This window comes from Gadus chalcogrammus, chromosome 7 (genome assembly GCF_026213295.1).
Source record: "Gadus chalcogrammus isolate NIFS_2021 chromosome 7, NIFS_Gcha_1.0, whole genome shotgun sequence".
Taxonomy (NCBI): Eukaryota; Metazoa; Chordata; class Actinopteri; order Gadiformes; family Gadidae; genus Gadus; species Gadus chalcogrammus.
In genome coordinates this window covers 10,001,841-10,025,366 of record NC_079418.1, presented here as the reverse complement: position 1 = coordinate 10,025,366, position 23,526 = coordinate 10,001,841, and the positions used below count along the sequence as shown (strand labels likewise).

The window sequence follows — 23,526 nt, the reverse complement described above, 5'->3', positions numbered from 1 at the left end:
ATGTTTACCGTTTAATGGGAAAGAAGGCTCGTCGCCTTTATTATGTCCGTGGTCGTCGCATTGACTATACGTCATCCAGCTCAGGTTGCGTAGCCGTGCGTGTGCGCGTGTCGGCTCATTAGCATCTGTACCGTAGCGGCCCGTGCCGTAGCAGCACACCTCTCCCAAGTGGCCAAATTGGCCCGGCCTGGCCAGACTGGCCACACTCACACTGGCAGATTTGAGCATGGTTAGGCCACGGCCACGGCCAGATGGCCTAGTGTGAGTGCACGCTTAGATAATAATCGGTTATGAACAAGAACACTTTAGAATGAACACTTTATTTAAATAAGAAACACTGAACCACACATCTAAAAATACACACACACGCACACCTAAAAATACACACACACACACACACACTCTCTCTCTCAGCTTTTGAGAGAATGGTGGAGAATCACATCTTCTCAACCATTCCGCCAACTTTGCCTCTCTCTCCTCATGCCTCGCCTGCTCCCTGGCACTCTCCTCTTGGAAGGGGTGTCTGGGGTGGTGGAAGAGGTGCCTGGGGTGGAGGAGCATGAGGGAGAGGTGGGGGGGGGCTGGTGGCAGTGGACTCAATGAAGTCCTGAAAGAAAACGAATAAGAAGGAATTGGGAATTATATGCCAGATTGGTTGATATGGCCATATGTTATGTACAATATATAATAGCTATGTACACAATATAGTACTGCCAAAAAATACATTGATTAACCATGTAATATTACTAATATAATATAATATATTAGTATATATAATAATACTTATAGAATATTACTAATATAATATGATATATTAGTATATATAATATTACTAATATAATATAATATATTACTATAAAGCTTATTTTGAACCTGGAGTCACTAGAACATGGAAGATCTGGATATCATACGACATGATATGCAGCCCGGTCTGCAGCCCGGCCGAGAACCGGGGTCGGGCGGCCCGCGAAAGTCGGCCGCGGACTTTCGCGATCTTCCGAGAGTCCACGGCCAGGTTTCGAAGCCCGCGGCCGGGCTGCAGAGTATAATTAATAAAATAATTACTAGTTAATTACAGAGAAAACACTTACATTTGTGTTTTTCCAATCCTGTCGCATCTTTTCGCCCTCCATCTTGTCTAGGATATTTCTTGATTTTCCGTTTTCTCGCAAGGTATTGTGGGAGCAAGTCACAACTGAAGTGCTTTGAGGGTGCCCATCGAAAATCTCAATTTTGAGGGGATGTTAGCCCTCCCCCTACCCCTTAAGCTACCTTAAAACTGGTATTGGGACATGGCTCCACGGCGTGTGAACGCGCAACAGCGAGGGTTAGGGCTGAGATTTTGAAGCGAGCCAAGTAATGGGATTCAACCTAACTGGGCTAACTGTGTCTGTTTGATATAGGCGGACAAACTGTCTACCATATTATTTTCGATTCAAACCAGAATTCTGCACGCTGCAGCTCGTTATGTTGAATCAAATGTAACAAGTTACTCAACAACCAATGAGCATTGACCGAGCCTAACCATGCACAACCAAAGTGATGCGATTTCCCCGTCAATTTATTTTATTTTATTTAAGTTACAGTTTGCACATTTAATATTAAAAGTAACTAAAATAACTAAAAGGGATTTTTTTTCGGCCACGCCATTACCTGTGGTAGGAGGGGCATTAATGACCGCTGGGGGGGCACAGCCCCAAATGCCCCACCTTAGCACCGACCCTGTCATTGGGGTTGTGAAAGACAGATTCAGATGGATTGACCGCTCTGGTGGAGTGCTTCAATACACCCCTGAAAAGAGGTGTAAAATCATCACCTGAGCCTTCATCCTACATAACATCTGCATGCTGTACCGGCTGCCTCTTCCTGATGTTCCAGACAACCATGAACCAGAGGGAGATGTCCCCGCCCCATGTAATACCTTTGTTAAGCTCAAATTTGGCTTTGGCTAAAAGCAGTCTTTCTCTCTCCACCAGTAGAATTTGCTCTTGAATTCTTCTCAGTTGCCACACTCCCTCCAAAAGGTCTCTTTGAATGAAGATCATGTCCTCCGTGCTGTGTTTCGTCACTGGTGTGGGCTGGAGGAGGGACTCTGAAATGAGTTGCGACAGAGTAAGATCTTCTTCAGAATTCTGTAAAAACAAACAGAAGAAGGTTCCATTAAAATGTAAAGCCAACCAGATCAGATTGTGAAGAGGAGGGCTATTAAAAGCTTTCAATGATGGTGAGAACTGAGATTTCCATCTCTGCAGTCATCTCATCTAGGAAATCTTATCCCAGAAACAGCCTAGGCTACTGTTTTTCTGCGTTACAGCAAACAGCAATACATAACTGCAGTTACACTACTTTTGTAACACTTTACGCCCAACACTGGATGGTAGGGGCAGAAAGACACTCATGCTGAAAAGTCCATTTCTCCCCCCTCCTCTTTTGTTTGACATTGAATAGCTGGATGGCCCAGGGGACACAGTACCTCCTCAAACTCTTCACTGTGGATGTGATGCCACCAGCTCCATGCCAACAACAGAGCCAGCTTTCCTAAACAATATCAAAATGTATGGTGTGGTCGTCAGTGTCTGATACAGTTATAAACGTACATTTTGTTGAACTTTAAGTTCAATGTAGGGGGGGTACGATGACTAGGGTGGGTAGCCTGACAATAACTTGTCAGGCTACCGCCTTTCTGACTTAAGTGGGCCGGCATAGCTCAGGAAGTTGTCTTGTAACCGTAAGTTTGCTAGTTCGATCCCTAGCTCCTCCTAGCTGAGTGTTGATGTGTCCCTGAGCAAGACACTTAACCCTAACTGCTCCTGACGAGCTGGCTGTCGCCTTGCATGGATGATTCCGCCGTCGGTGTGTCAATGTGTGTATTAACCGATGTAAGTCGCTTTGGATAAAGCGTCTGCTAAATGTGCTAATTGTAATAGAATACAAAGAAGTTCATAAGACAATCGACAATCCTTGGGGAAAAAATGGTGAATAGCGTTAAGATTCTTATGAACTTCTTATATTTTTTCTTAAGAATCTCCTTAAAGTCACCCAGTGCAACTTTCGAGGCAAAAATGAACATTCAATTTCTATTTTTTTTTACACGTAGTATATTTCAATAACTCCCTACCATTACATATCAACATTCAAGGAGCGAAGATGAGACGTCGTTGTGTGGTGAGAATTGATAGAAAATCGTAAACAAAAACAATGTGCGCCATTTTCTTTGTTTATTGCGATCTCACAAAAATAAACAGGATTCCAGTCGGCAATCCTCGGAACAAGACCGATGAGTCCCGAACGTTTCCGGAGATTCTAAAATGTGATCCTGTCAGTCAGTCACTGGTTCTGTTTGCCAATGCGCGAATTGTTTTCCAAGTGTGTACATACTTTACAATACGCACCCACATTCAAATTTTGTACAATTTTGTTGAGTTTTGTGCCGTTTTGTAACGTTTTGTGCTGCTTTTTCTGCGCCCGTGGTTTTCTCATTTCTGTAAGGATGGCACATCGTCCTCCCCGAGCAACAAAGCAGAAAGCCCTGGAGGGTTTTCACCTGATGGAGGAAGATTCCAGCAACGAGGTATGTAGAAAAGTTTTGTTTTCTAACTTTTGCGTGGACCGTAACGTTATGTGTTGTCATCGATCACCGGTCTCACTTAGTATTCTCTAATAGATATGAGTAGATAAAGTAGATTACTTACCTGTCAACCACCTTCAGTTCCGATTTGATAAGTTTTCCCATTTGTATAACTTTGTTTTCATGGAAGTACCGATTTGATGAATTTTGCGTCCAGCAAGCCATTTTTTTGGGGGGATTTATAGCATCTACCGTGGAAAATAGAAGCCAGGCGGCAATTTACCCGCCGATATTCCCTAAAGTCTACGCTTCGAACCTAATGTAAACAACAGTGGAGTTTAGCATTTCAATGACCCTGTCACCTTTCTCGGTCGAGTGCTAATTATGGAAGATCTGAACCACACCAATATAAAAACAAGAGAATGCATATTGCCCTTTATCCGACCGCCAAACTTAGTAACTATAGATGAAAACCTATAAACATGATAATCACTTATTAGGCCCGATTTACATTACTGTTCTACACATCGTACAGCAATTTCAAAGTGTAAAGCGGGCCTTACTTTTCATCTTGAATCATTCTAGTACCCTTTCTCATTCTTCTTTTACTGTCTGGTCTAGGACAATCTGGGGCCACAAAGGGCATTTGCCCGACACATGGCAGAGAGTGTATCATCAGGTCCGGCCACTGAACCACTTATAGACATGGACATGTCCTCTGCGGATATGTCCTTTGAGATGGACAGTGATGAGAGTAATCTCGACAGTGCCAGAAGTGGAGGAGAAAGTGAAAGAGGAGCCAGCAGAGGAGCAAGGGGAAGAGGTGCAAGAAGTGGCGCAAGGGGACGAGGGGCAAGGAGAGGAGGAAGAAGGCAATACAACCCCCCACTAGCATCGGTGGAGGAAAGGCACAGGGTCCAGAGACTAAGGGACGGCAGAGTCAATCGAATAAAGGTGATGCTGGCTAAAAAACATTTAAACATGTATCATTTGGAACATATAATTGCATTGATCATACTTGTCATTTCCAATATCATTGGTACTAATAGATTATTTTCTCTTAGGAGCTAATAGATGAGATGAGAGAGGAGGAGGCCAAGGCACTACTACTGAAGGTAGTTGAGAAGCAGCCTGCTGTCATTTTCGACATCGTTGATGTTGGGGTGGAGAGGAGGCGTGCTGGCAGGGCTGCTGGAGCTGAGGGTGGAGGGGCTGGAGCTGAGGGTGGAGGGGCTGGAGCTGAGGGCGGTGGGGATGGAGCCGAGGGCGGTGGGGATGGACCTGAATGGTGCACATGCCATCAATGTCAGGACATTCCGACCGACCTTGAGAGGAAGTGTTGTGGTGGAGGGCCAAGGTCATGCCTATCTTGACTTCCCGTAAGTGACACTAGTTGTAAACATCTGTTGTTCTATTATTTTTGATTACATACATCACATGTGTTATTATCATTACTCATGTTGACAATTACTTGACAAGACAGTATGAAAACTTGAACAGTAGGCAATTTAATATTTGGCAGTACATGTCATATATGTCAGTACATATCATAAAAAAAAGCACAGTGTTGACCTAAGCATGATCTTTTTCAGGACATGGATTTGTACATTCTGGACAACGGTACCCTGAGGCTGGCCAGAATGTACAGGAATGACATTCTGGCCTTGCAGGACGTCCAGGAGCCTGGGGAAGACAACAGAGAGTTCTGGCATGCTGCCTACAGACAGTTTGTGCTGTGGCAGTATGGGCGCCTGGGAGAGGGCAATAGAGTTGTGATACCCAGTTGTTGTGTGTGGAGGATCAGAAACACTTTTCCTGACCCACAAGGCCAATACAAAGGTTACCGACAAACCCGACTGTAATATCTACCTACCTACCCTACAATAACAGAAAACTATGACAATCCCATAAAAGTTGAAGACTCCCCTGCAGACTCATCTATCCTGGACCTGTGCTCCAGGACCAGCACATTGGTTGGGACTGGTGGCACTCTGGGCAGAAGACCGAGCCTCCTAGGATCAGTCTCTGACATTGGCTGCTTCCTGCTCATTCCCTTTCCCAAGTCAATCCTTTCATCCAAGATTTGGGACTGCAGGTCTGTGATGTATGTGTATTTCTTTGGCTCCCTCGAAACGTAGATAGACCACCTATCTGACTTCTTCTGGAAGCGTCTCTTGTACCTAAAGACATAAACAGTTTACCTAATTTCTATGTCAGTTTTAAGGGGCCAACATTGAAAAGTAAATAATAGGTGGTCTGCACATAACTGCTTTAACCATTGAGTCAGCGGAGTGACATAGGCAAGAGAAAACATATGTACTTACTTGATATCCCCATCTTTTGTCTTCCACACTGCCCTGTCTTTGTGCTCTTTGTAATCTAGGGCTGCCAACTTTCAACGGGCTTCGTAGACTGGGGGGCTGAAACCATACCTCTTTGAGGCATACATCAGGATGTGGTTTTGGAACGACTCCAGATCAGAGGTTGTTCTGTAAGTATAAGTCAAATATTAGGTAACTTAGCATGTGAGAGCATATGTGTTTGAGAGTGAGGTATTTCATGTGACTCTCTTTTTTGCGTATGGAAAAGGGCATATCTTGCATCAAGATATGCAATTACTCTCACCGGAAGCGCAGGTACTTGTAAATTGTCTTCAGCCATCTCGGATTCATGATGATGGCGGTTAGCTTCTTGTGGGCTGGAGAACCAGGCACAAGCCAGGTTTTGGTCCGAGGGGTCTCCTCTGTGATCGGGTCATGGTCACAAGCTCCAAGAGCCCATTGGTGTTCATCACACACATGGTGCAAGACACCAGTCCACAGTGCCTAGTAGCAAATAAAACAACCCATGAATACTTGAATTGAGTACAGTTACACATGAAAATGATACACATGTAAAAGGTCAGCACATCTTTAACTGCATTTAGTATACTAGTGATAACAGATTATTATTTTTTTAATACTATAATCAGTGCTTGGAAGATAGCATTTCATATTGACTGTGATGCAAGCTTTTTGCTGACAGCATATAGAAATGTGCCTTGACATTTGTTGTCATTTAAGTCAATTTGGCCCTTTTTTAGGTATGCATAAAATTCAGTACTCACAATGAATTCCTTATAGGTGTTCGCACGCTCAGTGGCGGGCCGTACTATTAGGCAAACCAGGCATTTGCCTGGAGCCCCAGGCCCCATAGAAGGTTTTTGGGGCCCCCAAAATGCCCCAATGCATATATTTTGTCCCCATATTTATTATTTTTATAAAAATCTCTTCACAATAGTAGCAGCGGGATGTCTAATTACTCATATTTTGACGATCTTTCCGTGTGCACCCCCCTTCAGTCTGCACTACATGGACTATTCCATGTTACGCGCATCACGCTCATCACGCGTATGCAGAAATGATGTCAAATTCAAAACAGTAAGCGGTAAGAGAGAGAGAGAGAAATCGAGTGAGACATAAATCGAGTGAAACATGAAGCGATCGTACGAAAGCGGGTCACATAAAAATAAGAAGAAAGACCAAAGGCAGGACTTGCTTTCAAAGCTGCCAAAGCTATCCAGCTTTTTTACAGCCAGCCACCGCAGTGTTAGCGGGACCGTCGGCGGCTCAAGAGCAACCGTCAACGTCGTTTGCTGTCACGCAGTGGCGGTTTTAGGTACGGGCGAACCAGGCAGCCGCCCGGGGCGGCATATTTGTGGGGGGTGCCAAGTCACATGGGGGGCGCCACGAGCAGTAAAAAAGAAATCGCGCTGCGTAACATTGTGTTGGGAATAGGTATTTTGGCGCCCCCTTTGGCTGCAGGCGCACACCTGCTCGTTGAGAAGGTGCCGTGCGCAGACGGAATGAAACCCCCACTGAAGCCCGTAGGTTCACGATACCTACCCGCACACATATTCTAGTGGATGACCCAGCACTCTGGCCCAAGGGCCGCAGATTCACAAAAGCATACTATTACATAGTAATGAAAAATGATGAGCGGGTGAACAGGTCTTGGTTAGTCTAATGAAAGTGCAGACCGTGTCTTTTGCTTTTGTTGCCTTTTTGGAAAACAAAAACAACTGAGTGAGGAAGGATTTAAACACTGGAATAACCTTGCAATGCATCTAATCAACCATGAATGGTCTGAAGAGCACAGGAAAAATAATGATAGCTGGAAGCAGCTATCAGTAGGTTTCCAGTAGGTCACAGCATATAGCTGCTGTGACCTACTGGAAACCCTCAGGTAAATGATGACATAAGGTTAACAGTCAGTGTAATGTGTCAACATAACTAATCTTATTGTTTTGTATGTTATTCTCAATTTGTAAATAGATAATTAACATTTGCATGAAAGAAGGATAGTGACTTTTGTTCATCCCTTGTATGGAGTATCTCATTATGTGATATAAGGTACAATAGACCGGTAGATGCAGGGGCCCCTAAATTACTGTTCGCCTGGAGCCCCCAAAGGGCTAAGTTCGCCACTGCGCACGCTTACACACCCACCAGAAGTGGTTGATGATGTCCCTTGTCCACTGCTTTAAGTCGGTGCATGCCTTCTCTTGTCCAGCCTAGTGCAACAAAAGAAAAAGTATCCCAAGTTACTTACTAATATCAGAATAGCCATTTTAAGGATAGCTGTCTTTCTTGCTATGAGTATCACGTATTTGCCCTTTCAACATTTTAAGCATGTAAAGGCTGCTTAGATTGCTATAATGAAGAAGTGTCTATGTCTGTCTGCTAGGTATTAAAACTATGAATGATGTATGATATTCTTGTGATGTATACTTACTGCCAATAGTTTTTTCATCAGGTTTTTTGCTCCGTGCCAGACATCCAGTGAATGGAAGATGTCCTTCATGCCATACTTCCCCTTGTCAGCGTCTGTTTATGAGAAATAAAAATAATGTTCCCTTTGAATCATTTCTGATCTTTTGGATTTTTTTAAGGTTGACATCCTAAGATTCCTAAGAAACATAATTCCTACACTTTAGATTGACAGGTTGAATTCTTCTAATTTTAGATATTCAATGAAATGGGACAGTCAATAGAAATCTGTATTGCACCATATCAAGAAATGTCCTGGGTAATTTGGTTCACATTCTACAGTTTGACTGCACTTACTCATCAGTGCACCAATCTGTGGGTGTGCGTCAGTGCACACCTCTTTGACCGGCACATCTGCTTCAAGCAGAGAGTCCATCGCTTTTTCGAAGCCCTTCTTCTCCATTATTGCAGACTTTCTTTCTGTTTCCCTCTTATCAACAACTTCGAGGGCGACGATGGCTCTTGTCTTTTCATCCATGACAGTGTAAGTGCAGTATTGTGCAGAATGGCCAGGGGAATCCATCCTTCCGTCTCCTGTGTATCAATCATGCAAGAAATTTAATATGTTAAGGCAGCAATTTAAAGACTTTGAATTACATGTATTTGAATAATGGCAAAAGATAATTCTATACAGACAGAGATTAATGGTTACGCATCTTCTAGGTATACTTAATTTCTCCCAGTAATAAAATACAGATATCAGGCAATACATTATTACAATAGTTATCCTTAAAAAATGGCATGGACAAAAAAAGGAATCATTTCAATCTTCATTGCCACTTTTTGACATGTAACAGTTTTACCTTCTATTACAACATCTTGTCCACAGTCATGCACAAGGAAAATAACATAATTCTGGACTTCTTTACATACCAAGCAGAACGACACTGTTCCTCCTCTTCATCTCGGGAATGAGGGCATTCAGTTGTCTTTTCCAGAATCTGTTGATTACCGGCACACAGTACTGCAACTGGATCTTGCGAAAAGTTGAGTCGCACACACAACCTAAGTTCATGAACTTGAACATTAGGCTTATCTTGCTGTAATTGTTGCCTGACAACAATAAACTGGAAGACAGCATGAAATCACCCCCCTGCAAACCATATTTGAATGTGGGCTGACTACACCACCTCCAGAGAAGGTGTCCATCACTGCAGTACTGCAGAAAAAGAGTAAACAAAACAGGTATAGATAAGAGGTTGTAAATTCAGCTTTCTAATAATGGGAAAAAGTAATGCAGGTGCAGCAAAACCAGTTAGACATAACAATTGAACATAAAAAGCAAGTTGTTCATTGACTGACAAAAAGTGTGGCCTACCCATTTAAGGACCATTCCGCTGCCAACAGATTTGGTCACTGGGTCAGGGCCAAGGCGTACGGTACTTGTGCATTCTGGCTCTCTGCACTTCATCTCTTCTGGAAGTTCAGCAGGAAGGTGACGAGTTACAGCAGGGTTTTTTTGTAAACGATGAAACACTGCTCAACCTTGATGTCTCTAGAGTGGTTGACCTTGACCTCATCCGGAAACTCGATGTTGTCATCATCATCCTCCTCTCCTCCCTGCATGTCATGATCAAACACCTCCTCCCCAGGTGTGATGACTCCATTTTCCACATCCCTACCCAAAAGGGTGGATGTAGTCCTGGAATATACCGGAGATAAGATATGTTGGAAAGAAAATTGATCAAGGCAAATTATCTTAATTACCTTTTGATTTTAAGTACAAATGTACATGCCCTTGAATGAACACAATGGACAGGCTGAGTTCTGTTGCATTTAGTCATCATATCTGAAACATTCAACCCTATTTCTCATGAAAGAATACTATAATTTACTTCACACACAGGCACAAAAGAACCTTACCTGATTGTAAAGTCAGGGTCTTTCACTACGTTGTCAGTGTATTCCTCCTCATCCTCTGTCCACTCCTCATCCTCAAAGTCAAAGTCGACAGTCGAAATCCAGGAAAGCAATAATGTCAATTGATCAAAGTGAGGCTGTGTGTTTGATTCAAGTATCTACATCTGAATCAAAACATGGCATAAAGCAAATGTTGATAACAGACCATGCAAAATACTTTATACATCATGATAATAACAGTAACAGGAGAAGTAAAAGATGCTATCCACTTACTGGGTGTTTTCCAGCGCATTGATCTCCTTTTCATTGTCAGGGTCATTAACGAGAAGATGGGAGATGCTGTATGGTACAACTGATTTTAGAAAAAAAGGACCACATATTTTTTTTCAACTTTTTTCTTTGACAATTACAAACATTATGGTCTTATTTGTGATGATTAAGAAATGTCTGCATGCTCTAATACACAAACAATAATGCTATTAGAAAACAGATTGTGTTATGTGAACAATTAAATCTGAAAATAGATGTCAGACATGACTTTATAGTAAAATACTAGTATACTGATATTATGTCATCTTCAAAAAGAAAGAAATAGTACCTGCTCTCTACAGACTGCAGCTCTGGCTCTATGCATGACAATGTCAAGTCTTCCCTGCAAGAAAACAGATTGTGTTATGGTTATGGTTAGACTTTATAGTAAAATACTAGTATACTGATATTATGTCATCTTCAAAAAGAAAGAAATAGTACCTGCTCTCCACAGACTGCAGCTCTGGCTCTATACATGATATTGTCAAGTCTTCCCTGCAACACAGATGTTGTTATTGCTAGTAAGTTAAAATCAAAATCTACAAAGCTCATCTCTGACTGTGCCAAATACTTTATATATCACGATAATAACAGTAACAGGAGAAGTAAAAGATGCTATCCACTTACTGGTTGTTTTCCAGCACATTGCTCTCCTTTTCATTTCCAGGTTCATTGAAGAGAGGTTGGGAGATGCTGTATGGTACAAGTGATTTCAGAAAAAAGGACCACATGCATGCTCTATGCATGATCTACATGTGCATCATATTATAATGTACTATTGTATCTGATTAATGTTTGCAATTGGTAAGGAATCCTAAATCAGCAACAATTTCATCATAAACCTAGGCTAAAGCATTGTTACAAATACAACATTGAATACAGCACTTATTACTTACAAAGCTGTAACACTTTCTGAGTGTCCACTCACACTGGACACATCGTCAAAACGTGGGGGCTGCCATGTGGCCTGTGGACTGGACGAGCTTGGAACACTGTTGATGGCGGTGGGCTGACCTGTCGCCTGAAAACTGTTCATAAACCATACATTTGTTTCTTTAGTTAGTTTTGTTTCGTTAGTACTTCCATGCCTGTAATTGAATAGTTTTCAGTAATTACAAACCTGTCCAACAGCACACGCGCAAGTTCGCTGTCCCTGTTCATCCCGAGCTCTCTTAAATTCCTCCATTCGACAAATGTGTCGCCCAAGAACACACAACGCCCAAGCATCTTATAAAACTTCTTTTTTTTCTCTGGTGTAGTGAAAAGACGAGGTCGACCACGCTTTCTATTCGGGTTCGCCATCGTCGCTGAACAACTTAGATCCGCCATCTTGTAAATAGCGACGTCACGTGTTCAGAAAACTCAGAGGCTTGCCGACTGGAATCCTGTTTATTTTTTGTAGGTTACAATGAATAAAGAACATGGCGCCCATTGTTTTTGTTTACAATTTTCTATCAGTTCTCACCACACAACGACGTCAAATCTTCGCTCCTTGAATGTCGATATGTAATGGTAGGGAGATATTGAAATATACTACGTGTAAAAAAAACTAGAATTTGAATGTTCATTTTTGCCTCGAAAGTTGCACTGGGTGCCTTTAATGTTACGTATTTTAAGCACATTAGCTGCCCCCACATAGCCACTAGGAAGCAGGATCGAACACACAAGCTGCATTACCCTCACATAGCCACTAGGAAGCAGGATCGAACACATAAGCTGCAATAACTACTCCAGCCACAGATGGCAGCACCTTTAGAAAGTTGAGAAGTGCGGAGCCATTACGTCACACCGGCCACGCCCACTTCACATAGGCCACGCCCATTTGACCCGAACACAACGCGAAGTTCAGAATCAATAGGTAGCCCCGCCGAGAGGACCTGGCCAAAGCCCGGGACTCGAAGTAGTGCACGATATTATTCTCAATATGCGTTAGATACAACTCCCCCCTTTTTGCTTCATAGTTACCATACCGAAATAAACCTACTATAACAAATAAAGTGAGTAAAAAGCGACCAAGGATTGGACTACAATCTTCAAAAAAACGCAAAATTAAGTTTTATCTTAAGAAAATGTTAGTGAATCCGGCCCCAGTTCTTTTGATTTTTTGCAGATTTTCCTTTTTCTTTTTCTTGAGAGAGTTTAGTCTTGTTGTTCAGATGCACATGCATTTTTTGACATCCTCTGTGAAAGGGAGAAATTTTGGGCAGTTCCACTTTGCTTGCCTAAGTGTTTCCAGGGCTGACATTAATTTACATTTGCATTTGGGGCATTTAGCAGATGCTTTTATCCAAAGCGACTTACAATAAGTACATTTGTCATAAGAAGTGCAACGATATATCGCTGTCGGTACAGTAAGGATGTTCATCAAACCAAGTGCAAGTACAACAATCGCTAGGCTAACCAATTCCCCGTGTTACAGCAATGATAGCAGCTACTGTAGTTGCTACACAGTTAAGTACTATAATACAATACAACACAATACAATGTACAATGGTGGCCAGAAGGGGGAGGGTGGCTATGCAGAGTCGAGGTGGACTCTGAACAGGTGAGTCTTGAGTCTTTTTCGGAATATAGTGAGCGACTCTGCGGTCCTGAAAACGGCAGTGAGCTTGTTCCACCACTGAGGTCCCAATACCGAGAAAAGTTGTGACTTTGCTGATCGACCTTTGCTAGCTCTTAGCGATGGAGGTACCAGACGTCCAGCTGAGGTAGTTGAGCGGAGGGATCGAGCTGGGGTGTGTGGCATTACCAATGCTTGGAGGTAGGCAGGAGCAGTTCCATCGACTGCCTTGTATGCCAGTACCATCGTCTTAAATTTGATGCAAGCTACTACAGGGAGCCAGTGGAGGTCCCGTAAGAGGGGTCACATGGGAGAACTTCGGTAGGTTGAACACGAGGCGCGCTGCCACATTCTGGATGCGCTGCAAAGATTTAATCGCAGAGGCAGGAAGTTGTAAAGTGCAAATCTGCAGGATTGGGCCACCGCAGTGATGTTTGCGGTGCAGCATAACTGATTGTCCAGTACCACACGAGGTTTCTGGCAGTTGGAGAAAGAGATACAGTGATGTTCTCAACGGTGACCAGTAAGTCCATGTTTGGGCAATCTTTACCCAAAAAAATTTAGGAGCTCGGTTTTCTTGAGGTTAAGCCTCAGGTGATGGGCAGTTGTCCAGGTGCTGACGTCCGCCAAACATTCCGATATTCGTGTTGCAATCAGGGCTTCCATTTAGTGGCGCACATTTCCTTGAACCGTTTCACATTTTTGATGTCTTCTTCCTCTCCTGCCATCATTGCCTCACATTCTGCAATATCAGCCATTCTCTTGAGGGTGTGGCCCAGTTTCAATGCCAAAGAGGGGACTTTGTAGACCTCTTCATCTTCTTGGAATCCTGCTGTATCTTTAACAGCCTGAATGACACGATAGAAGTTTTAGGGCGTTCAAAAATCTTTGATACCATGAAGCGCTCCCGTTTTCTTTGCACTTACCAACAGCCTTCCAGCCTCACACATTTTAGTTCTGATGTGTTCATGCTTATTTTTGTCACTGCCCATTTTGTTGCATACATGTTCTCAAAATTTGATGATACAGGCATCACTTTTATCTTACGGTGTTATTTCGTCTTCCTTCATGTCAATTATGAGGTTCCAGAACTTCTTACTTACACCTTCAGGGACGGGCTGTGCATATGCGCAGAGGGCTTGAACTCGAGACCTGTCTGGCGTTGTGAGCTGGCACTTCTTGGCCAAATTACACCTTCTTGGCCTGGCGTTGTGAGCTGGCACTTCTTGGCCAAATTACACCTTCTTAGCCTTCCAGCCTCACACATTTTAGTTCTGATGTGTTCATGCTTATTTTTGTCACTGCCCATTTTGTTGCATACATGTTCTCCAAATTGGATGATACATACATCACTTTTATCTTACGGTGTTATTTCGTCTTGCTTCATGTCAATTATGAGGTTCCATAACTTCTTACTTACACCTTCAGGGACGGGCTGTGGATATGCGCAGAGGGCTTGAACTCGAGACCTGCCTGGCGTTGTGAGCTGGCACTTCTTGGCCAAATTACAAGTCTCAAAAGAGACTTTCGTCTGAACAGCCCATATTAATGTAAACAATGCATGTAGTCCTTCACACCCACATGCTTGGCAGCTGTTTGTTGACGTAGCACCAATACACCTTTGCCTGCCTTCAGAACCTTTATGTTGTGCTCACGGTTCCCTCTATTCCTCAAAATATCTAGATTAACCTTTCTTTCTTTAGACCCCTTTGGAAAGGAAAGTGCTCTTGCTACCTCAATCTCATCCTTATGCACTTGGGCCAAGTGCCTTGCCATTTTGCTGAATGGTTTGTGGCAGGAAAAGCAATACTGCTTTTTGTTATACACCCTTTGGCCATATGCAGTCTTCTTCAATTTCATTACCGAAACATCACTGCTGTCATAATTTACTAGCTGAGTTGATAACTCCTTACCTTTAAGAGAGGAAGACTGTTGGGCTGCAATGATGGAAGATGAATTATCATCGCTGATGTCTAAGGTCACATTGGGAGATGAGAGACGGGTCAGTGACAGACGTCTGCTTTTCCCCCATTGAGATTCTTCTGAACAGTCTGATTCTTCTGAATCTGGCACAAAATCGTTGTCACTGTTTTCAATGCTGCTGGCTATTGCTGCAAATATGTCATCTGGAGCTGAACCGATTTGTGGCAAACGAGCCAACTGAGTTTTTACAAGCAGCTCTGAGATATCATTAGGCTGCTTCATGACGTTGCAGATGTCATTTGCAGCGCTACTTTGTTGCAGAGGAAACCCGCTGGCTGATTGGTTAATATTGTCCGCCTTTAGCAACTTTGGTCTAGCTCCAGCGAACGTATAGGACTTGACTGGCGGCTTTACATCCAATGTTTTGCAGGAGTGCATGGCGTGTTGGCAGCATCAGCATACTCGTCTTTGATATCACCTTTTTCCTGGGCGTCATATTCTTCATAAATCTTGATTTTAGCATTAGACATAGCCAAAGCCGTTTGCTTAAGCCCAGCCGCCTTGGCTTCCAGAGCTGCGCGCTTAGCTTCTTCCTTTAAGCATGCAGACGATGCTGATGACGCATTGGAACATCCACTGCCAGACTTGGAACCACTGGAACGTGTCACCATAGAAACACTGTCCATATGAGTAACTCCATCTTCACATGCTTGAGGGCATGCTTTAGTAAGTTCAACATCCTTAATCCACACATCAGCTGCTTGAATAAAGCTCTCAGAGCAGATCGACCAGGGCAGGAAGTGAAAAAGTAAAAGCCATTAGAGCATCCGGTCAATTTTCAAAATATAACATAATACTCAGCTCATGTAGCCTATCACAACTTCACATCAACATTATTACGTCATGACCGGTGGCACCAGGTCAGCAGTCAATCAATCGAAGGGTCTCAGAGGGTCGGCAACATGGACGACGAGAGACTCATTGTCGAAGTTCAGCAACATGAAGTCATTTATGTACCAAATCATCCTTTTTATAAGGAAAATGTCAGAAAGGACAAAGCGTGGTATTTAATTGCAGTAGTTTTGGGAGTGGAAGGTGAGTACATTAGGTTTAGGATTATCGCGTTAATACGGCAGGCTCTCAAGGCAGCGTTGCGCTGCCGTAACGCACCCAGTGGAAATGCAAGCACGGCAAAGTTGCAGCCGTTCCGTGCCGCAGCCGTAAAGGCCGATCCATACCTCCGGATCCGGACGAAAATCGTCCGTCGCCCCAAACGTTGCCCCCGGAACTACCCTTCATACCTCCGTCTGGTTTCAGCGTTGTTATGGATGTTACGCAATAAATCCTCTAGAGGGCAGTGACTGTCGTTTCACAAATTAACGGCATCGACAATCGCAAACATGACATCTGTAGAGATGATTTTGCTTTGCGTCATCTGAAATCGGCAAAAAAAAGTGCAAAAAGTGTGCGGTGGCATGTGACACCCCTCACCAACCCGCAGATTATCTCCTCAAAATGTTGTCAAATGACCAGTTACAACTCATTGCCAAAGCAGGGGAACAATAACAATAAACAATAAAATTAAAATGTCAGGTATATAGTATAATAATAAGTAATATAAGTACAAAACATCAAATACTATATATATATATATATATATATATATATATATATATATATATATAATATACATATCAGATATTATACTACTCTATCTATTTTCGCAAATGGTCTGACTTTTGACCATATACTGCCGCCCCGATTTCCGGTGGTATTGCTCCGGTTCTCCCGGAGCACTCCGGATTCGTAAGCTCAGAGGCGACGGACCCATTTACGGACGAAACACCTCCGGGACCTGACGAAACGGTCCGTATCCGTATTTACCCTAGGGTGTGAATGGGCCTTAACGCCTCGTGCCCACGGCCTCCGTCCGTTGACTGATCCACATTGGCTTTGAATGGGGACGGACGCGCAATGCATTGTGCGTTGGCGACTTCGGCTCCGTCAAAAAATTGAACAATTTTCACCTTTTTCGGCAGCGACGGATCCGTCATCCAATCAGATCGCGTATGCAAATGTGTGCAATGTCTCGGGCTCTGACGACCCCAAAAAGCTCCCCCATCCGTCAGCCAAGCCTTCCGACGTCCTTTGACTGACGGTGCAGTGGCCATGAGGCGTAACGCGTCCGGCGGAATCCCCGGGTAACGCGTCCACTCCCATTCAATGTATGATGGCCCACAGCAGTATCATTTCGAACCTGTCAGACGTGAGAGGGCGAATGAGGAATTGCCGAGAACTGATGGCGGTCAAAGCCAATTAAATGCATGGTCAGAGGAGAATGAGTGGAGAGTTGCTATAATTTAGCAACCAGCAACGAGCGCTGGAGCTAGTCAATGAACAGCAGTGCATACAATAACGACACTTTTATTTATTTTTGTTGTCAGTGAATAGCACTGAGTGAAAGTCAACGTTTTCTTTATATCTAGTGACAGCCATTATGTCGTAAGTACCGGTTAACGTAGTCAGATCTAGAAATAGAAGGCCTAATGCTAGCTATGGGCTAACTTAGCCTATCGGACAGCAATCAGTGCACTTGCAAATAAGTGCCTGCAAGTATAATCGATCGTGGTGTGACATTATTTAACCATCAATCTACCGCCAATACGACCAGACAGATTGAACATTGAACACATACAAAAAGCACATTGTCCAACCCGGCGGATGCTGACAGACAGCCCGACTCAAACCAAACATCACCACGGCGGGTTTGCTCTCTCTCTCACTTTCGCACGCCGGTACACAATCACTCCAACTTATCCATCTCCAAGGCTAGGCTGCTTCACTAAGACCACAGCTAACCACAAGGCCTTCATAACCATGCAGTATGCCGAAGCCGAAAAGGACACACACACAGTCGAACACTCATCTTATGCAAAACAATCCGTTTTATCATCAACATTCAGTCACTGCAAAGATTTAAAGACTAGCCTCTTACCATAAGTTAGAATGGACCCAAAGTACGGGATTGATACAGTCTGATTCGGCTTTCGGAATATTACAAACGGCTATCCGGACCGTTTGTAGTATGACTTCTCAACATTACGTCTTTCTTGTGTTAGGCGCTCATGATTGGCTGGCTCCGCAAGCCAAATAATAGAACATATTTAATTTTCTTTCTATCAACGCATGGGTCTAGTTTTAATGTGATGTATTTTGTGTATGTCCAGTCAGACATGTTGTCTCCCTTGTTCTGTGTGGTCTTGTAGGCTATACTGTGTGAGTCGAATCACCTAAATGAATTCCCGACGTGCAGTTTGGATTAATAAAGACTTGACTAGGCTATTTATCTATCTAGGCTATTGGTCAACAATTATTCGCCGAAGGCGAAGTGAATAGTGGGGAATAGCCCCCGAGACCGAAGGTTTATTTGTTATCAGCTGACAATTTACGATGAAAACAATATACAGTAAGTTTGAGATTTTAATCTCGGGATATTGCCCAATATCCTGAGATAGCGAATCAATCAAATTGCGCCATCTTAGGAGGTTCAGTGTAGCGTATACTAACTATATATAATATCTATGTATTTATCTAATCTGCTGAACACTCTCTTACTAGTCTCTACTCTCAAGGGTCTCAAGGCGGCTTTGGTCCGTGTCTCCCCAACGTGACGTCATGCAATGCATTCTGGGGGAAATGAGAATCAATAGCAAACCGCTAAAATAGTACCTACTTTTTTTTGTATAACATTCCGTTTTGTGATACCTAACAACATTAAATACAATAAATAATAGTTTAAATATTAAATACCAACAAGCAAATTGCACAACTTCGTTAGAAAATAAACCCTGCAACACAGCCTTTAATAAAGTGCTGTAACTGCACTTAGACTACAGTTATGCCCATTCATGGGAAGTTAAATGTTTTGTATGCATTTTCTATTGCTGATGTAATCAGCAGAGAAGCCTATGCTTTTGATCCGATGCTGTTTGTGTACACCAAAGCCTGATGGCAATGTTTTGATTTATTTTCTAAAAGAAAGAAAATTCAATAGTTTGGCCTCCGTCTCCCTGATGCTTGACCATTGTTACACTGGTGCTGGGGGGCGGGCCGGGGCTGAACCTGGGGGGAGTAGGAGGTGGGCAGGAAGATGATGGTGGTGGTGGCGGCGGCGGCTGGAAGGTGACCAGTAGGTAGGAGGCGCTGCGGGGAGGGAGCGGTCTCATCCTCCTCACAGAACCACGAGCCTCTCTCCCTGAAGAAGACGCCAACATCCCTGTCTGGCGGGGGACCAGAGTGACCGTCCCCATACACCTGATTCAGGGTCAGTGAGGGTTGGCCTCGGGCCGGATGATCCAGTAGCACACCTTGCCGTCCGGCGAGGTGTCGCGTGTGAACATGTCGTGCTTGGACAGGTTGTGGCGGATGGAGCTCTTCCAGGAGGGCTTTGTCTGCTGCTGAAAGAAGGGGAAGTGGTCCTTGATCCAGGTTAGGGCTTTGACTTTTGCCCAAAAAGTTTGTTGGTTTATTAAAATTAATATTCAAATATTTATTAATAATATTTTGACCATAAATGCCTTCAGTAAGACCTGTGCTGAATCCGAATACTTAGTACATACTATTTCTGTTCAGTGTCTACTACTTGACCATACTACCCTTGACTTAACTTTAATGTAGTACGGTCTACAGCTATGCGTAGAACGCCGCCGAAACTCCACCGGATGTTTGGAGATGACGTATCTCCCCTCAGATGCCGGCAAAATTACCTTGATAAGTTACCTGTTTTTCGTCTTGTCATCATTGCTATTAATGATGACAAGGGGGGGGGGGGGGGGGGGGGGGGGGGGGGGGGTTTGTATCGTGAGCCTACGTACTTCAGTGGGGGTTTCATTCCGTCTATACACGGCACCTTCTCAACGAGCACATGAGATCGGTCGCCCAATGACAGACTCTCTCTACAGTCAGCTCGCGCAAGAAGGTGGAACGTAAGGGAGATACCATTTCCAGAACTTGGAAGGCCGTAATAACCATAGACATATACAATGGTAATAACTAGTAGGTTATGTGAAAGACCCAGAAACACAAATATGCGACGAGGCAAAAAATAATAAAAAGATAATAATAACAATAATATATATTTTTTTTTTTTTTTGCGACGAGGCAAAATACCGGACGTTTTTGGAATCCCTGCCGGACGCATTTTTTAGGTCTCGAAAAGAGGACATGTCCGGGAAAAAGAGGACGTCTGGTCACCCTACATAACTAAACTGAAGTTGTAATTAGCTTGGATGTTGGACGTAATCGAATTGAAATGCCGCTGTTCAACCTAGAGTCCTTCTTGGTCGGTCCCTTGATTAGTCAAGTAGACCGCTGTCGGAAGGATGATTTGGCACAGATAGCGGATTATTTCATTGTGCCCTATTCGAGACAAATGCTAAAAGGGAGCTAAAAGCTATTGTGGTTTGCAAATTGGTGGAGTTGGCGTTGATTGTATTGCCAGAGCAAGCAGACTCTGCTGTGTCTGAGGATGGCACCCTGACTGAAGAGGCGGGTCGCCGAAAGGTAGAGGGTGAACCTCAAGGTGCTCGAACAGACTTGGGAGTGGATATTTGGGCCACAGCCCACAGATCCGTGCACCAACCATGGGTTTGGCGATAGAAAACCTGTTGATTGTTTTAATCCATTTTTATTCGATGGGCTAGTGTCGTTAACGGGCGAGTCTGCTGGCGAGTCTCAATTGGTAATTCTCGCCTCTACGCTGCCGTTTTCCGATCATTCTGCTTGAGGTTATGGTTCTGTGTTGCGTGGCATTGAGATGGGTTACAGCCCCGGCCAGTACACAGAGTACATATACAAACGAAGCTAATAACTGGTTTCTTTCCCATTGCTGTCTGTCACGCGTTGCCAATTGAAGGTATTACACTTTTGGTAATACAAGGAATGTAGTTTGAGTAATCTTGATACCTAAATATTTAAAACCCAGCCAGCCAGAGTGTTAATGGGAAAGCATTCACTTTTATGAAAATTTAGTTTGTAGCCTGAGAATGAGCCGAATTTTCTAAGGAATAGAGGACACTGGGTTGGTTATATAAAGTAGAAGATCGTCTGCATAAAGAGACATCCTATGCTCCACACCATGCTGGGTGATACCTTGATAATGGGGTAAGGCATTAAAGGGCAACTTCACCCATTTCACATAAGCTTTGTATTTTTAGAAACCCACACATATTTTTTAATGGTCTAGCATCATTTCCTTATTTTCTGGAGAGACTGGAGAAATCTGTATCAATCTCCAACACTTCCTGTTTTCAATGACGCAATATGACGATTTTTGCGTACAAGAAAATAGGAAGTGTAAGAGGGGATGATTCTCGTAAGACTACAACCACTAGTCCCAACCCCCTCTAGGGGGTGGGACTCACTGACGCTACAGACCTATTAGAGCAGGGGCAGTGGGTGGGACTTCACCAGCAGAAACTAACATCCACAGCATCTGAAGCTAAGTGAAGTAAAATGGCGGAAGCTACGGACCTAGAAGATCGGGATTTTGACGATTTGATGCTGGAATCAGATGTTCGTGGCTACCTTTACGAGCCACAATATAGTGATGAGCAGCTGCAGCTCATAGAGCAGGGCTATTCAACCTCCTTAACAAGTGGGCCGAAAAGGAAAACCACTGGGGGTTCATGGGCCACACAGAGTAAAACTATGTCAATGAATCGCTGCAAATAAATCGTACTTAAAGTGTTAACTTAATATATATAGTACTACTACATGGAATAAACTTGTCAGACGCATTCCTTCCTTCTTCACTTTTAATCGTATCATTATAAAAGATTTTGTTCTCACATATTTGACACGTATTTAGAATTCAACAATGTTTGAATCATCACAAAACAGAACTACTGTACATATGAGACATTCTGAGCGAGTGAGTCAGTGAGAAAGATTGCACTGCCTCGTTTGCCTAGTTTGGCTCATCCTGAGACACTCATGCAGCTTCTTATAGGTCATCGATCAACGTGCCCTTGTTCTGATGGCATTCATATGAGAAAAGCTAGACTCATACGTATCGGTTGAGCCAAACATTGTCAGAATAAGTGATGCCAGTTTCTGATTGTGGGGTACTGATACTGGCTAGTATCACCGGCTACACACAGAAACCTGATTTGCATGCAACTATGTTTCTCCTTTATTTTATTTATTTTTTGCATGCAACCTCTTAAATAATAATAATAATAATTTTATTTAAAGGGCGCCTTTCAAGACACTCAAGGTCACCTTACAGAGCATAAAGTTATAAGACAGAGGTTAAACATGAAGAATTAATAACACTCAAAAGACGACTAAAGTGAAGGGGGGGACCTCACTAACCACCACCAATATGTAGCACCCACTTGGGTGATGCACGGCGACCAATCGACGCCCGAACGCTCACTACACACCAGCTTGAGGTGGAGAGTTAGGGATGAGGTGGAGAGTGAGGGAAAAGAACATTTAAACTATCGACAAATTCCCAGTAACAATCCGTCCAAGAAACATAGAAGACAGTGTGGGGAGACAGGACGGAGAGACTGTCAGGCGCTTGTTCACGGAGAATCATGCGGCCCGCATTATATAAGAAAGTTTCAAAGCTAAGACAAGAGGGAACGAGGGGGAAAAAAATTGTCAATACCCCAAACTATGCTCCTGTAAGGGGGGCACAGTGTAGGGATTAGCAAAAAAAAAAAAAAAAAAAAACACCTCAACACATAAGCATCACATCAAAACATCACAAACGCATATGGGAGGGGGGAAGGGGCAGGGGAGGGGGGAGGGAGTCCAGTAGGCGGTGAGTCCAGGGGGAGTGTGTGTGTACTCAGTCTTGTGTGCGTGTGTGTGTGGGCTCAGGGACTCCATCTCCAATGGACCCAACAGTGTCTCTCCGATAGCTGGTGACGTGGGCCGTGGAGACGACCTCGAAGAGTTCCGACCAGAGATAAAGTTCACAGGAGGTGGGGGGAGGACTTTGTGGGGGGAAGGGTGGCAGGGCATCCGTCTGCATAACAACCAGGGAGAGGAGAGATATCAGCCTTCCAAGGCCAAAGTGGGGGAGCCGAATGAAGATAACAATTGCTTTGGGTCAGGCCGACTCTGCAATTTTTGCCAACCTTAGAGTCTCGCTGGTACTCTCTGTAGTCTTCCATTTCCAGAATCCAAAAAGCCAAAATAGCCGAAAAATTCGTGGTCCGTTTAAACCCGGTCCAACTTCACCAGAATGGTATCTAATTTGCGATTTAGTTCGCGATTTAGCTCGCCCGACGCATGAGTCTGTGAGTCGGCCATCCGGCACAATCCAGCAATGTTGGATTGCAATCCAATAATGACGGGCAGCTTTTCAAAAGCCGGATATGCTGCCATCACCTTACTAACTTTGAGATAGAACAGGAACCCGCAACCTCCGAACAGCAGGAATCCTGCTATCATCAACCCAATTATGTAGACGTCTTCAACATCCT

At 43.7% G+C, this 23,526-nt stretch overlaps 2 protein-coding genes across 2 annotated transcripts; both read right to left on the bottom strand.

The window, feature by feature from the left end:
• Positions 1–7,349: 7,349 nt before the first annotated feature.
• LOC130386676 (uncharacterized) lies at positions 7,350–10,468 on the bottom strand. Its single transcript, XM_056595697.1, has 5 exons — positions 10,240–10,468; positions 9,695–10,018; positions 9,250–9,535; positions 8,674–8,910; positions 7,350–8,433 (listed from the first exon to the last, which is right to left on the bottom strand). Exons 2-5 carry the CDS (start codon positions 9,785–9,787, stop codon positions 8,303–8,305), a joined length of 747 nt encoding a protein of 248 aa, XP_056451672.1. The 5' UTR covers positions 9,788–10,018; positions 10,240–10,468; the 3' UTR covers positions 7,350–8,302.
• On the bottom strand, positions 9,820–11,937 carry LOC130385960 (uncharacterized). The gene is made up of 7 exons (XM_056594745.1): positions 11,666–11,937; positions 11,442–11,573; positions 11,173–11,238; positions 10,987–11,040; positions 10,835–10,888; positions 10,510–10,575; positions 9,820–10,018 (listed from the first exon to the last, which is right to left on the bottom strand). Exons 1-7 carry the CDS (start codon positions 11,872–11,874, stop codon positions 9,820–9,822), a joined length of 780 nt encoding a protein of 259 aa, XP_056450720.1. The 5' UTR covers positions 11,875–11,937.
• Positions 11,938–23,526: the final 11,589 nt, after the last annotated feature.